We start from the raw sequence: 16,418 nt of genomic DNA, 5'->3' as shown, positions 1-16,418 counted from the left end.
TGATTGTACTGAAGGTGATGAGATGTAGAATGCCAGTGGGAATGTAAATTCAGTGGGAGTAGAAGAAATTAAGTTAATGGAAGAGCAATTTAACAATATATATTAAAAGCCTTTAAAAGTCTGTATGCTTTTTTTAAGGTTAGGTTTATTAATGTATAATTTACAAATAGTATAATTCACTCTTTTAAATGTGTTTGACACAAGTGTATCATATATGTTTGATGTGTTTTGACACAGTGTATCATATAACTACCACTATAATCAAGATATAGAGCATTTCTGTTGTCCTCCAAAGTTCTCTCATTTCCCTCTGCAGTCAGTCCCTTTCCCTCACCCCAACCCTGGCAGTGATTTCTGCCCCTGTATTTTTTGCATTTTTAGGAGTGTCATATAAATGGAATTACAGGATATGTACTCTTTTTTGTTTGGCTTCCTTCACTTAACATGTTTTTGAGATTTATCCATGCTGTTGTTTATTAGTAGTTCATTCCTCTTTAACAATAGGTGATAGTATTCTGTTGAAAACTGTAGTTTCTTTATGTCTTTCCCTGTTGATAGACATTTGTGTTGTTTACAGGTTTTGGCAGTTATGAATAAAGTTGCTATAAGCATTCATGTACAGGTTTTGATATAGGTCTATGTTTTAACTTCTGGGTAAATAACTAGGAGTAGAATTTCTGGATCATATGGAAGTGTATGTTTGACTTTAAAAGAAACAGCTGAACTGTTTTCCAGAGTGATTATACCATTATATGTTCCCACCAGCAATGTATGATAAACCCACTTGCTCCACATCTTGCCACCATTTGGTTTCATTAGTTTTTGAAATTTTAGCCATTATAGTAAATGTGTAGTCATACTTAGTTTTAATTTGCATCAGTCACCTCTAATAACTAATGATATTGAGCATCATTCATGTATTTATTTGACATTCATTTATCTTCTTTGGTGAATTAAATGCATTCATTTTTAAATTGGGTTCTCTTATATTAAGAGAACTTTATGTTTTGAGGATAGGATCCCTTCGTCAGATATTTGTTTGCAGATAATTTTTGCATATGTGGCATATCTTTTCATTCTCTTATCTTTTAAAAAGCAGACATTTTCAATTATGATGAAGCCCTATGTATAATATTTTTTATGTTTGTCCTGCTTCTGTCCTAAGCCAGGATTACAAAATGTTTTCTCATAAGTTTTCTTTAAGAAGTTTTATAGAACTCTTAAATTTAGTTCCTGATCTATTTCAAGTTAATATTTGTATTTAGTGCAAGGTGAGGGTCCAGGTTCATTTTTTTTTTTTTTTTTTTTTTTTGCATACATACATGCTGTTGTTACAACACTATATGTTGATGTGAGTACCTTTGTCCCAGGTGAATTCCCTAGCACTTTTGTCAAAATGAATTGATTGTCTATGTATGTCTATTTCTGGATTCTCTTGATTCCGATATTATACAGTCAGTCATTATCACACTTTTTTGATTATTGTAGCTTCATAGTCTTGAAATTAGGTAGTGTTAATCTTCCAACTTTGTTTTTTTTCCCCCCCAAAATTACTTTGCCTATTCTGGCTGCTTTGCAGTTCTACATATAATATTTTAAAATCAATTCATCAGTTTCTACCAAAAAATCTGTTATGATTTTAATTGGATTGTGTTGAACTGTAGTTTAATTTGAGGAAATTGATGATAATATTGAATCTTCTAACTAAATGCTAAGCTAATTCACTAGTAATATAGTGATCTTTTAAATACTAATTTTTATTTCTTTTGTTTTCATTTTTATTAACTTCACAGTATTTTCTGATTTCCACTGTGATTTGGTTTTTGACCCTTGGGTTATTTGGAAGTATGTTGTCTAATTTCTAGATATTTGGAGGTTTTCAAATTCCTCTCTGCTGTTGGTTTCTAATTTAATTCTGTTGTGGTCAGAGAACACATGATTTCAGTACTTTAAAGTTTATTGAGAATTATTTAATGCCTGAATATATTAGCTAACTTGCTGAATATTTCATTAAGCTTTGAAAAGAATATGTATTCTGTAATCTGTTTTTGGAGTAGAGTGTTTAATAAATATCTATGAATTCCAGTTGGTTCAGTTCTTGAGATTTTCTATATCCCTACTGAGAAGAGTATGGAAACCTCTAATTATGATTATAGATTTATCTTTTTTTCCCCCCCTGTCAGTTTTTGTTTCATGTGTAATGGAATTCTATTATTGGTACATATGTTTAGGATTTTTATGTCTTCTTTATGATTTGTCTCCTTTATCATTATAAAATGTGAGTTTTTATCTCCGATGATATTTCTTATTCAGAAATTTACTTTGATATTAATATAGCCACACTACCTTTCTTTTGGTTAGCGTTTGCATTGTATATCTTTTCCATCCTTTTGCTTTTAATCTGTTGCTATCTGTATATTTAAGTTAAATTTCTTGGAGACAGTATGCTCATTCTGAAGCTCGTTTTTAAGCCTTGTTAAGATAGATCTACAATAGTCTGTACTCTGTGGATGGTTTATTCCTGCTTCTATGATGTGAAGTTCTGTGATTTCTACTGAATTCCCTGTAAGGACTTAGGACTCTGACTGGTTAGAACTCAAACATCTCCCAGCTCTGTGTGAACCCTGGGAATTGTTCTCCCTACTCCTCAGTTGTCCTTTGTCCCACCTTTTATCCTACAGTTAAGACCGAGGGAAATCCCTAAGCAGATTTTTCTGGAGCTGTTTTTATCTATCTGTCTAGATATCTATATCTATCTATCTGTCTGTCTATCTATCTATCTATCTAATCTATCATCTATTTATCCATCCATCCATCCATTGTCCATCTATCATTTATTTTTCCTATGTAGCTCCCTCCTCTTCTGAACTCCTCTCTGCAGTTTCAGGTTCTTTTGGAGCCTCTCTGAACTCAGCAATTGTCTCGTCAGTGGAATTGCCGTACTGCAATTATTATTTCCCTTCCTGTTCTTTTTTTTTTTTTTTTTAAACGTCTACAGCACTTGGGTGCTGTAGACGTTTCCTAGGTGGTCTCCCATCCAAGTAGAGTCAAAGAGGTATTGGATAAGAACAACAGGCATCTATGTTAATGTGGAATGGGAAGGATCCCGATAGGGATAGTAGTCAAAGTAATGTCCTGGATGGCTAATTGGGAGTACAGTTGATGTTCTGGAGTATTTTTATTTCATTGGTTTTCTTTTTTAAAAAAATTTCCCCAAATACTATTCATACTGATATCAAACAGTATTTTATCTTAAAATCAGTTAGATATACTCATTGAGAATCCAAATGGACCATTGTAGATTATTTTGATTCTTTTTATCTTTTTTCACATATCTTAATTGCATTTTAGCCATTTCTCGATAACTCATATGATACTTTCCAAATTTGGAATTTTGAAAACTGTCAAAATGTATAGCATTTACCTTCTTTCTCTTCAGCATTTTTTGTTGAAAAGAAAAACACTTTATCTATGGAAAAATATTATTTAAAAAAATCTGGGGTTTCTTGGATATTTCTTCATATTATCTTAATTTTAATGAGATTTTTAAAATCTTTATTTTAGACAAAGGACTAAAGAAAATATTTCAGTAGTAATATTGTATTTAGTAGAAGAGGAGGAAATCAAATATACTGGTTTGGTTAAAAAAAAGTCTTCAAAATCAAAATTATATTAAGCAACAGCTACTTAACAGAAGAGATACACCTTCAGGAAGGACTAAGTTTCATCAACTATTTTGCATGTTTACTATGTATTAAACATTACATTATATTCTTTAAGTAAAATAAAATTTCTAAATTTATGCTTCCCTGAGAAGTAGATATCATTCTCTTAGACTGCCTAACTTAAATTTCCTAACTTCTGTTCCTCACTTCACTGGCTTTGGAATATAATACAGTGTCACACAATTGATTATTAAGAAGTTAGGCTTATGGGTGCTGCAATATATAATATTTTGAAAATGAATGTCTTTCTGATTTCATTACTTACAATGGCATTACCAAAAATGGTATCGAGTGGTGGTTTTGCCATTGAATACCACCCGTTTAGCTGTGTCGCCCAGTGTTACTAGTGAAGAAAGTTGAAACATTTTAACTAAAATCAGGGTTTGTACACATCTTTTTATTTCAGTGATACAAATGCTCTCATATATGAAAGGCCACCCCTTTGTTCTTTTGCACTAACTTACATCTTTTACATGAAGCCTTTCTTGATTATTCTGAAATATAAGATCAGACTATACTGACCTCCTTTTGTGATTCCTTTAGCTTCTACTTTTCTAATGTGTGTTTTAAACACATGAACACTGAAGTCTCAGTTGTGTTGTCTTATGTTCTGAACTAGAGTGAACTCTTTAAGGCTTATAGGTAGGTATGCTTGTCTTTCTTCTTTTGTATTCCTCATAGCACTAAGGTTAGCATTTCTTTTGGAGTGACCCTTCAAGAAATACTTTATTGACTTCTCAGGACGTGAGGTCAGTCTTAACGCAATACCTGTCATCTCATTTAGTGCTGGGGTACCTTGATTGTTTAACGCCTTGACCCCACCGTGCTCCATGCATTTCTGCCCCAAAGCTGCCTGCAGAGTTAAAGAGGAGACCCTGACAGGTGGAGGAGGACAGTTTTTCATGTCAGTATCTGGAGTGATTGTATGACTTAGGAAACTTGTGATATTTGAAAACACTTGTTTGATTACCGAGAGCTGTATTGGACTAGAAGTCAGGAGACCAGGTTCCAGTCACACTTCTGACACTGAGCAGAAGAATTTTATCCTTCGGTAACCTGTGTGGTCTTTGGCTTTATAGTCTGTGAAATGTGGGACTTTGACTAAGTGATCTCAAAAGTTCCTTCTAGCTCTGAAATCCTGTGATTCTCTGAAAATGTGTTTTCCCAGTCCTTAATGCTTATTGCAGATAATGTTTCTATTGTTGCATAGCTGAGGAAGTTAAAAAACTTAAATCTAGGCAAAATTTAATGAGCTGGGAGCAGGAATTGTAACAACTGAGCTGGATCTGGTTGCAAAATACTCACTTTCAGATTCCCTAGGATTTCTGTTGAGTAGGGGCATAAGCCTTATTAAAACTTCTTATTCACTGTTTGCTAGAGGGAATTCTAACACAATCCATTTATCAATCACAGTTACTTATAAGATGGAGTATGAATGTGCATTCGTAAGAATTTTGTATTACATGTGCACATAATATCGTTATCATTTAGAGGTAGTATATCCTTTTGAACATATATAAAATTTAGTCTTAGTAACATATGTCTGCATTTCATTATCTCATATTGATAGAATTATTTGTGAAATACACACTTTCACTGATTTTTTGTCTCACTATAATTGTCATATGAATGTCGTTTTTAAGATTTGATAGCTTTTATGTACCTGTTAGTCATAGATCAACTCTACCAACTTACTATTTTGGGATTCTTTCAGTATGATTAGTCAAATAAAAATAAAGTCAGCCCCAATTTTTATTTCTATCAAATGTACTATAATGTGTTAATACTAGTATGTTTACTACACTCCAGTTTATTAAATTAGCTTAAAATTATGTAAGCAAATGTATTTTTAACTCTTTTATCTGATATATAATAGTGTTCCTGTTAGGAAAATTTATTTTTAATGTGTATATTAAGATGCCTGATTTTAAGTCAGATTAGATCCATATTAAAGTTATTATTTCAAAATACTATGCAAATGACAGCTATATGAATATTTCTTATTTCTATTCTTCAATAGAAAATATTGAAGAAAACAGCATAACAATTATAATTTAGAAGCCATGGTCTCTATATTTAAAATTAATATTTTATGAAGCTTATTTCCCAGTACTGAAACTCTGAGATAAGTAAGAATCTGTTAAGTATACAGTTTTGCCTCTAGGAGGATACAGGGTTTTTTTTAACCTTTAATTTGAAAAATTTCAAACATTCTGAATAATAGAGGATTGAATATACCCGTCACTTTGACTTAATAATTAACAGTTTGGAAATTTTGTTTTATCTATTTTTGGGTGAAAAGTTTTAAAGTAAATTATAGATACCATGACTTTTGTTTCTAAATACTTAAGTACATATGCATTTCCAGAAACCAAAGACAATTCACTGTTATAAGAATGCCACTACCACACTGAACAAAATTAATATAATTCCTTAATATCTGATAGTTTTACTTCTTCCGCTTCCTTCTTTATCCTAAAATTCATGAGAAAATGGTAATACAATTTTTTATTCTAATTGTACTTTAAGCTCGCTCTTTTTTTTTTTTTAATTAAATATTGCAGTAGATTTTTCTGCCACAACTTCCCTTTCTGTAACTGAGTAGCCTAGATCATATGATTTCTTTGGTCCCTTTTAGCTCTCATAGCTGCTAACTCCTTGATAGAACTGGTTGTTAGCTTTGAATCTGACTTAGGAACTAATGGTACAGAACCAGATAAGCTTGATTTCTTTCAGGAGAACAAGTTTCTCGTCTTGTAAATAAGAAAGCAGGGACTGTGTTTTGTTCACTGATGTGTATCTAGGAACTGGAACAGAACATGGCATATAATAAGTACTCAATAAATAATTGATGAGTGAACAAGGAGTAATTAAATAGGTTAAAGCATAAATGAATTGATTGATTAGTCATTCAGCATTCAGAAGTAATAGGTAAAGCCAACCAAAGTATAGCAACTAAGCCCTTTGTACATTTCTTAAATTTCTGTTGAGAGAAATCTATCCGCTATATCAAGAGATCTTTACTACTTAATATAGCCATTATGAGTGTTTTCTTATAGATAGAGCTCTGTCAGCATATTTACAAAGAGAAACTGAGAATGGGAACTGGTATGGGTTGAACTGTGTCCTTTCAAGAGATGTTGAAGTCCCAACCCCCAGTATCTGTGAATGTGAACTTATATGATTAGGGTCTTTTTGAGTTAAGATGAGGTCTAAGGAAGGCCCTAATTCAATGACTGGTGTTCTTATGAAAGGGAAAACTTGGAATAGAGATAGACTTTCATAGAGGAAAGATAATGTGAAGACACAGGGAGAATGACTTCTACAAGCCGAGTGCCTGAAACAACCAGAAGCTTAGGAGAGAGGCATGGGAAAAAGATCATCCCTCACAGCTCTCAGAAGGTATCAACCATCAACCCTGTCAACAGCTTGATTTCAGACTTCCAGCCTCCAAAACTGTGAGACAATACGTTTCTATCATTTAAGTCATCCAGTTTGTGGGACCTAGTTATTGCAGCCCTGCAAAACTAATACTAATACAGGGACTTAGATATAAACCTTTGGGTGGAGGTTGAGATATATATTTTCCAAATAATTTTAATAAAAATCCCAGGATAATGTTCTATTTCATGTAAGTTGCTAACACTTTAGCCTGAATACCAGTGTATTTTGGCCATATGTGAACTTTGTGCACCAAAACAGGCAAAGAAAAGGTAAAAGAGGAAAAGCAAGAAGAGAGCAGAAAGAAATATCCTTTTATTTCCCATAGGGCCACTCCAGGCAGGACCTAATCAGTTAATGTTTTTAACATGATTTGTTCTTAAAAAAGGATCTCTAAGCAATTCCTGAATATGTGTGGTGGGATCTCCACTTCATAATACAGTCTACTCATTTATTTTGGAGCTAAATGTTCTTGTTCAGGATCAAAAAGAGGGGTACTTACCTTCTCCTAATCCCAGGCAAAAGGTTTGATAGAAGAAGATGGCAACTATTTGCAGATTCAGTATAGAATAGTTAAGGTTATGGGCTCTGGAATCTGACACCCTGGCTTTGAGTTCTGGCTCTATCTCTTGTTAGCTCTGTGTTCTTAGCCATATTATTTTACCTCTCTGTGATTCCACTTCCACATCTAAAAATAAAGATAATTGTACATCCTTTAAATAGGTATTTTAAGAATCAAATGACTTAAAGATGTGAAAGGCTTATACAGATGTCTGGCTCATAGTAAACAGTAAGTAATAGCTAGAAAATGTTTCAGTATTATTTTACTTATAACAAAAGAACACTTCATCTTATTTTGCTCCCCAAGAATTATTTAGATTCTTGACTCTTGATACAACTATGAATCTGCCACTCAGTCCTTCATAAACCGAGAAAACTAGGAACAGGTTGGATTCGGGTGTTTGCCACCAAGCACCCCATTTGCATTTGGTAAAAAAACGAATAAATAATTTTCGTGTATCCTCTTCCTCCTTCTAGTCACTTTTTCCTTATTCATTGAATCTTCACTTACCCAGCCAACTACACCATTTCCAGAGTTACCTTTGACACTTTCTCCCTACTTTCCTTCCCATCTCTCTCCCCGCCTCCTTCCCACCCTCTCTCCCTTTTCCCCTCTTCTCTCTTATCTAATAACTTGTTGCTTTTTTCTTTGTCTCCCTTCTTTTGTTCAACAGTGCCCTAGTCCAACTTCCTATTGCTTCTTGCATGGATGATTATTATTCTATTCTCCTAAATGGACTCTCTGCTTCCATTTCTTCATTATGATGCTGTCAATGCTGGTAATACTTCTATTCCTTTAAAAAACAAAACAAAACAAAACAAAACTTCAGTGACTTCTGCTTGCATATGAAAATCATATCCTAACTTCTTAGTATGGTTTTCAAAGCTTCCTGTGAACTGATGCTAACCAGTTTTTTGGCTTGGTTGTGTACCAGTAACCTCTCCACTCCCAACACACGCTGACCCATGCCCTGGTTTTCCTTGTGTTATTTCTTCTTTCTGTTTCCATTTGTGGAAGTATTAGATATTTTTCAAGGCCTAACTTTTTTCTCAGTACCCCAGTTAGAAATGACCTCTCCTTGCTTTAAAATATTATTAAATTTAAACCTGTTATACTTTTGTCACAGTACACGTTACCTCTAGAGCTGTAGATATGCTTATGTCATCTCCCATTCCTATACGTGGCACATATGGAAAAAACTGAACATTTTGGTCAGAATGATTGAAGTTCAAATCTCAACTTTGCCAGTTCGTTTTACACAGAACACCCAACCTTACTCAGCCTATTTTTCTCATTCTCAAGATATCTTAAAATTACTTCCTCTTAGAGTCATGAGAATTAAATGATTTGACCTCTGTAAAGCACCTGATGCTTTCACATAGTAAGCTGACCTTTAAATAATAAGGGCAGCTTACTATGTGAAGAGTACTGATGGGAGAGTACTGACACCACCTCCCACCCCTGCCCCGTGTAGTGGAAAAATCGGCTATGATTTTTGACTCCAAAACAATAGGCTACTAATAACAATACATATTTGTATGCTATATGTATTATATACTGTATTCTTACAATAAAGCTAGAGAAAAGATGTTAACAAAATAATAAGGAAGAGACATTTACAGTATTTATTGATACTGTAAATACATTTACAGTATTTATTGAAAAAAAAAATCCCCGTATAAGTGGACCCATGCAGTTCAAAACTGTGTTGTTCAAGGGTCAATTATGTTAAAAAAAAATGTGTTCGTTTTTCTTTTTTTTTTTTTAAATGTAAAGTTCTCAATAGTTTATCATACTTGATACTCAGGTGTCTATTGGAAAGAATTTTGCTTCATTTTGTCCAATTATTACCATCAAGTCAAATCAATAAAAGTTTATTTAAACCTACTATGCAGAAGGCCTTCCTATAGATACAAAAATGTTATACAGCATTATCCTAGCTCCTTGTGTCTGGGAGCTTATAACTTGTAAATGGGGGGCCAAGTCATAAATGAAAGAAAAGCAAATAACTTTGTACATTTTAAAATAGTAAACCCATGTAGACACAAATGAAAATTCAGTAAGTTGCCTTTGATTGAAGGGATCTGCATACCAGAATAGGATTCAGTTATGAGTAGCGAATCCAAGAAGCGCAGTATGAAGTAGAGTACAGAACTTGGGGTATCCCTAGAGGGGTGCCAAATTGAAGACAAAAACACTTTCCATGTAATTTACTGTAAAGAAGAGTTATCGCAAGTTTTCTTTAATCGGTAGTTTTACCCATCAATTTGGAAAAATAAAGCAATGTAAAACCCTACAAGCATTAGGAAGCAAAACAGATGAGAAGAAAAAGTTTAACTAAGTTCAGAACTTGAGAATGTGCCATATATGGGTACATATCTGTCTAGGTAAAATACAATGTTGATTTTTGAGACAGGCTTATTTAGAATAGGAAAGTTATACTTTTCATGGTCATCAGAGGCAAATTTGTTTTTTATCCACATTTGTTTAGCGCTTTTAATCAAAGCTATGATTTATAGACTACCTATGTCAAATCCATTTCTCAGAGAAGCAGATCCTGAGAAAGAATTAGGAGAGCAAGCACTTTATTTGGGGAAGGAAGTTTATTACCTATGAGAGATAAAAGGAGAAGAAACAGGATTGGACAAGGAAAACTTTCTGAATGGGGATGTTGATATGACACTTGTGAAAGAAAGGAGGACAAGGAGGATTGGGCAGGGAGAGCTCAGACTATGATACAGTTCTGATAAAGTCTTGGCCAACCCATTAGGGAGCAACAGAGCAGAAAGGACCCCCTAGAAGACTCTCTGGGTGGAGATGGCCACTCCCTATCCCCACAGTGATCACTCTTTGGCAGGAACTTCCCAGGAAGAGTATGGCCTTGGCTCTTATGCTGTGGCAGTTCCTGACAATCTAGCTACTGCAGGTTTTCATCTTAGTGTACTCCTCATGGATGAAAGGTCAGTTCTTTCATGATGGAGTTATACCTCAGTGACTTCCACACTACCTTTTCAATAATACGATATTAAAATCAAAAGTCCATAAAAGCATTAATTCAGATTAGTTGTTTTTTGGAGTTGCTGAGAAATTCACTAAACAAAACACTTTGTAGAAGTTAGACTTAGTGTTGAGTGACTTGCAGTATTTGGGTACATCACATTATTTTTCATCTGTTAAATGTGAATAATGACACACATCATTGCTACCTTCCTCACAAAGTTATAATAAAAAAAAAGCATATATAAGAAAGGTGAAAAAAACAAGTACCTAGTGGAAATATGAGAGGCAGTGCAGGGTAATAGATCTGTGAAAAGAAGCAGTCAGGGCTATCCTTTTACTCGTAGAGAAAGGAAACAATTACTAAATTCAGAAAAGTTGCATAAAAAGAAAATCGTTTAAAATGCATTAGGGAGCTAGATTTTAAATTTTCCTATGTCTAGTCTTATTATAATGCAAATAATCACCCTCTACCTGATCTTATTGATCTTGAGTTTCCTATTAGAGGCTGACCTAAAAATTATGTATTTATACTTAAAATAAAAAATATCGACTAGTTATTTTTGATTTCGCAGAAAAGGAGTAATATAAAAAAAAAATTAATTAAAACAAGTTGTACTTTAGATTGGCAAACTTTTTCTGTAAAGAGCCAGACAGTAAATATTTTAGGCTTCTATGGGCTCTCTGGGCCATATATGGTTCTCTGTTGCATCGTCTTTTTCTTTTTTACAGTCCTATAAAAATGTAAAAATTATTCATAGCTCAAGGACTTGCAAAAACAGGACCTAGACTGCAAACCCTACTGTAGATTGAGTTGTACTTAAACTTATTTTTACTGCAACAAAATTTCAGAAATGGGCAGAACCCCAAATTCTATATTGTGTTTAAAGGAAGACAATGAACTTTGAAATCATATTGGCATGGGTTTGAATCCTTCTTCCATCCTTTACTCGCTCTATGACTTGAGCAAGTTATTTAACTAGTGGGACGCTGAACTTTCTCATATCTAAAATGAGACTAATGCTGCCTGGTTGGGTGATTGACTGGATTTAATGAAATAATTTGTGAAAGGTACTTTGCTCAGTGATTATCACATAATTAGAACTTCAACAAATGTTACTTCCTTGTTTGACATTTCCCAGCCTTTTTTCCCTAGTTTGAATTGTTGTAAAACAATTCTAGACTGTGCATTTCTACTAAGTTATCTTAGTAGAAACTCTCACTTTAATCTAATTTGAGACAAAATAATGTCAACGTTTTGATTACTTGGGACAAATGATTGGCTTTATTTCCTCATATTAAACTTCTATCCACCAAATACAATCGCTCCTAAATTTCTTTAGTTGTGCTTCACAATCTATAATTTAAAAATATGGATAGACTCTGGTAGTAAAATTTTCATGAGAATTTTAGATAATTTATCTAATTCTCATCGAATCTATAAGAATATATGTATTTTGAACCACATGCCATACTAATAGGTAAAAATCCAAACTAAAAAAAAGGATTTATATAGTGAGGTGGAGATAGTTGTTTTACTTTTTTGTTTAATAGCCTTCCATGGTTATTTGAATCCTACCCACAGCTCTCTATTAGGACCACCAATTATGCATCCAATATCGGAGCACCTAATATGTAAAGCATACGTTAACATATATGAAGGGAGAAATAGAGAGCAGTACAATAATTGTCGGGGGCTTCAATACCCTACTTTCAACAATGGATAGATTATCTGGCCATAAAATCAATGGGGAAACATTGGACTTAAACTACATGTTAAACCAGGTGGACCTAATTGACATACAAACATTTCATTCAACAGCAATAGAATACACATTCTTCTCAAGTGCACATGGAACATTCTTTAGAATAGATCACGTTAGGCCACAGAACAAGTCTTAATAAATTTAAGAGGATTGAAATCATAGCAATCACTTTTTCTGATCACAATACTATGAAGAAAACTGCTCCTGAACAGCCAGTATGTCATAGAAGAAATCAAAAGGGAAATCAAAATAATACCTTCAGACGAATGAAAATAGAAACAATAGTCCATAATTTATGGGACACAACAAAAGCAGTTCTAAGAGGGAAGTTTATAGTAAAAAAAGTACTACATTAAGAAAAACAAAAGAGCTCAATTAAAATAACTTTACACCTAAAGGACTTAGAAAAAGAAGGGCAAACTAAGCACAAAGTTAGCAGAGGTAAGAAAATAAATTTCAGAGTGAAAATAGAAACTAAGAAGACCATAGAAAAGATCTTTGAACCTGGAGTTTTTTGAATGCAAACAAAATAGACAAATGTTTAGCCAGACAAAGGAAAAGAGACCTAAATAAATGAAATCAGAGATGAAAGAAGAGACATTACAACTGATAACACAGAAATAAGAATCATAAGAAACTACAATCAACAATTATATATACCAACAAATTAGATAACCTGTAAGAAATGGATAAATTCCGAGAAGCATTCTACAACCTACCAAGATTGAATCATGAAGAAATAAAAAATCTGTACAGGAAATCAGTAAGGAGATTTAACCAGTAATCAAAAACTTCCCAACAAAGAAATGTCCTACCTCAAGGACCTGGGAGTTATCTTTTTAAAGTGTTATCTTTGAGAAACATTATACTCCTCAACCACCAGTCTTGAAAGGAGGTTAGGCGCCTAAGCACCAATTAGCAAACATAGATAACCTGGCCACATTTACCACCTCCCCTAATGTCCTCCAATACTTTCCACTAGCTCGCCCCTGGTGATTAAAAACTTCCCCACCTTTTGTTTCAGTGGAGTTGAGTTTAATCTCTGCCCTATTGCAGTAGTCTTTGTCACCTACTGCAATAGCCTTGAATGTTTCTGTTTACCTTGTGCAGTGCTATTTCCCTTTGACAGTGATTGAGAGTGAAGACTCTGGAGTCCTAGACTCTGGCTCCATTTGACTACACAAGTTACATAATCTCACTAAACTTCAGTTTGATTTTGAGGAAAATGGAGATAATGGTACCTACTTACAGGATTTCAGTGAGAATGGCATGAGTCAATGAATGTAAAGCTCTTAGCATGCTTAGATGTATATTATGTACTCCATAAATTTTAGGACTTTTGGTTAATGACCACATGCAAAGCTTCTTGATAGCTTTTTTTCTTGCTCTTTCTTTTTAGTAAAGTTCTCTTGTATTTAATACATGTTTCCAGTTGTTGAATTATCAGTATGTGCATTTCTGGAATGTCTACTTTGCAAAGTGAAGCCTGTCTGTTTAGTTTTTGAAATAAAGGTAAACATGCATCATAAATAGTGAAAACAGGCAACCAATTATACATCTGATCCTGAAGTCTTGTTACTTAGGGCAGAGGGATCAGTTACTTTTGAGGCCGTTGGTCGAGAGACAAAACTGAGATATCATATTTTTAGACACTGTAGCAAACTATGTTCCCCAACAAACGAAGAAAACTCTATGCTGTTTATATTTTGAAGTTCAAAATGCCTCCTAGTTAGGCTATCCTGAAACCAAAAAATTAAACTAAAATTTAAATACTAAAGTTTCTTTTAATAGATATCACATTTTAAAATACAATTTTTTTACAGTACTTTATTGTCTTAAAGCTACATCATTAAACGTTGCTTCAATCCTTAAATTTTAAAGAAATACACGTGAAAGAACACATTTTAAAAGTTGAAACTGCTTTCTTTTTGAGGGAGCATGGTAACATCTAGTTGGCAACTACTATATTTTAACTACATATCAGAATAAATATCTAGTCATAACAGTTTCCTATTCAGTGTATGCTATATCTGTAAAAGTACTTCTTTCTCTAAAAGTAATCTGAGAAAAATTTACTTGAGTTACCTTCTGACTTTTAACAATTTATATTGTTTAGAGACCCTATGAGCAATTCTGACTGACTTACAAAAATAACAGTAATGATATGGATCTGTCTGAAATGCCAAAAGTATTGCATTGATATTCCATTCTTAAATACAGACAATATAATGGTATTTTGGTGGGCTTTCTTTTGTTTTTTGTTTGTCTGTTTATTTAGTCATTACTTCTTATAGTCTGTTCGCTATTTTTATACTTCCTGTTAATGGAGACTCCTGTAACAGTAGGTTTACATTTTTAGATTGTTTGCTGTCATCCCCCCCTCCCTGCTTGAAACAGTTTTATGTTACAGGGAGGGGGTTATAAGAAAAAGCAGAGCCTCATAAACTGTATAAATACAGATAAAAAACATGTTGTGGTTTATGATGTCTAGATGCCCACCTGGAGGGAAGAGAATTTGGGAGCAAAATAAAAAGACTGAAAATCTAAGTCAATTCAGAAACAAGATATACCTATGGTGAAGTAAAGATTTAAGTTGGAAAGTTAGTTGTTATGGCCCCCCGTTGTATATATTTTATCCTAAGGCACCATTTAGATTAATAAAATGTAGATCTAAAGGCTGTTCTTAACCTAACAGTTTCTTAAGACTTAATTATAAAGGTTATATTTTCTGAGGACGAAAGCATTATTCACTTGTCTGTTCATGTCTTCCAGGTTTATCTTGCAGATTATGGACTTTCCTACAGATATTGTCCCAATGGGAACCACAAACAGTATCAGGAAAATCCTAGAAAAGGCCATAATGGGACAATGGAGTTTACCAGCTTAGATGCCCACAAAGGAGTAGGTAGGTTTCTTTTTTTATTTTATTTCAGAAGAATGATTAAAGAGTAATAAGGCTTCACGAAATGACCTTTGAATACTCAGTTTGAAGAGTGAGAGCATTGGTGAGATTTTTATCAAAAGTAGTGAATTCCTATATGCTAGTGAATATTTGTCTTAGCAGGGGGAGGAGATAGACTATGACAAGTGAGAAAGCAGAAAGGTGTCAAGTAAGCAAAGCTTGATGCCCATTTTGGGCAGGAAATTACTAATTTGTATAGGTTAAAGTTGGAAGTCAGCAACTGAATTTTTATCCTGTAGTGAGTATTAGATTTGGTAAAAGTGCACATCTGAAGAGTTATTTCTGTTTTTCATTGCGCCCTTCTCAGAACTTTAGAAGATATTATATCTCAACAATAAGAAAATCTTTTCTGAAACTATAAAGTGTTAACTTGTGGAAATCTCTCCTAGTCGCCTTTCATATATCTTACTTATTTAAACTCACTTTGATGGTATTGGAAACACATTTGCAGGTAAATTACATACATAGTCCTTTTATTGGATATTGATTGCACTGCCTTGCATTCCAAGGCAGACTTAATTCAACAATTCCCTAATTAGTTAAAGTCATAACCTATGTCTTGTATTCATTTACCATTAATTAAACCTTAGCTGTTTATTACACTGCAGTCCAAATCCAATAGCCGACCCAGAAAGCCATGGAAAAGGAAGTAGGAGGTCAATATTGAAAATATATGGTGCAGAGTCCCACTGATGGTTGCTTTGTTCACAATCAATATGGTCAATGCAACTGTACTTTCTTAGTTGCTCTGTCAGCAAGACAAAAAGTCAATTCTAATGTTATGCTAGTAAAAAAATGGTGATTATTGAAAAACTTTGGCTTTCAAAATTATAGTCTTTGTAAACTTTGTTTATAAAAGTACTTTCAAATATGCTTTACCATACAAATAATTTTTAAACAGCTTTGAAAGAACCACATTTTCACTAAAAGGCAATTAGACATTTGCACTTGTTAATGGCTGTTGA

General features: G+C 33.5%; 1 protein-coding gene across 5 annotated transcripts in view; it reads left to right on the top strand.

The window, feature by feature from the left end:
- Positions 1 to 16,418, top strand: part of VRK2 (vaccinia related kinase 2) — a 104,743-nt gene that overhangs the window by 41,007 nt on the left and 47,318 nt on the right. For all 5 annotated transcript variants that reach the window (XM_015587542.1, XM_006909578.3, XM_015587541.2 and 2 more), the window contains exon 8: positions 15,264 to 15,396. In XM_015587542.1, the coding sequence (XP_015443028.1) occupies positions 15,264 to 15,396 (133 nt within the window). The remainder of the gene's footprint in view (positions 1 to 15,263; positions 15,397 to 16,418) is intronic.

Source organism: Pteropus alecto, unplaced genomic scaffold (genome assembly GCF_000325575.1).
Source record: "Pteropus alecto unplaced genomic scaffold, ASM32557v1 scaffold131, whole genome shotgun sequence".
NCBI lineage: Eukaryota > Metazoa > Chordata > Mammalia > Chiroptera > Pteropodidae > Pteropus > Pteropus alecto.
The sequence above is the reverse complement of the archived record's forward strand: the minus strand, read 5'-3'. Positions and strand labels throughout refer to the sequence as shown.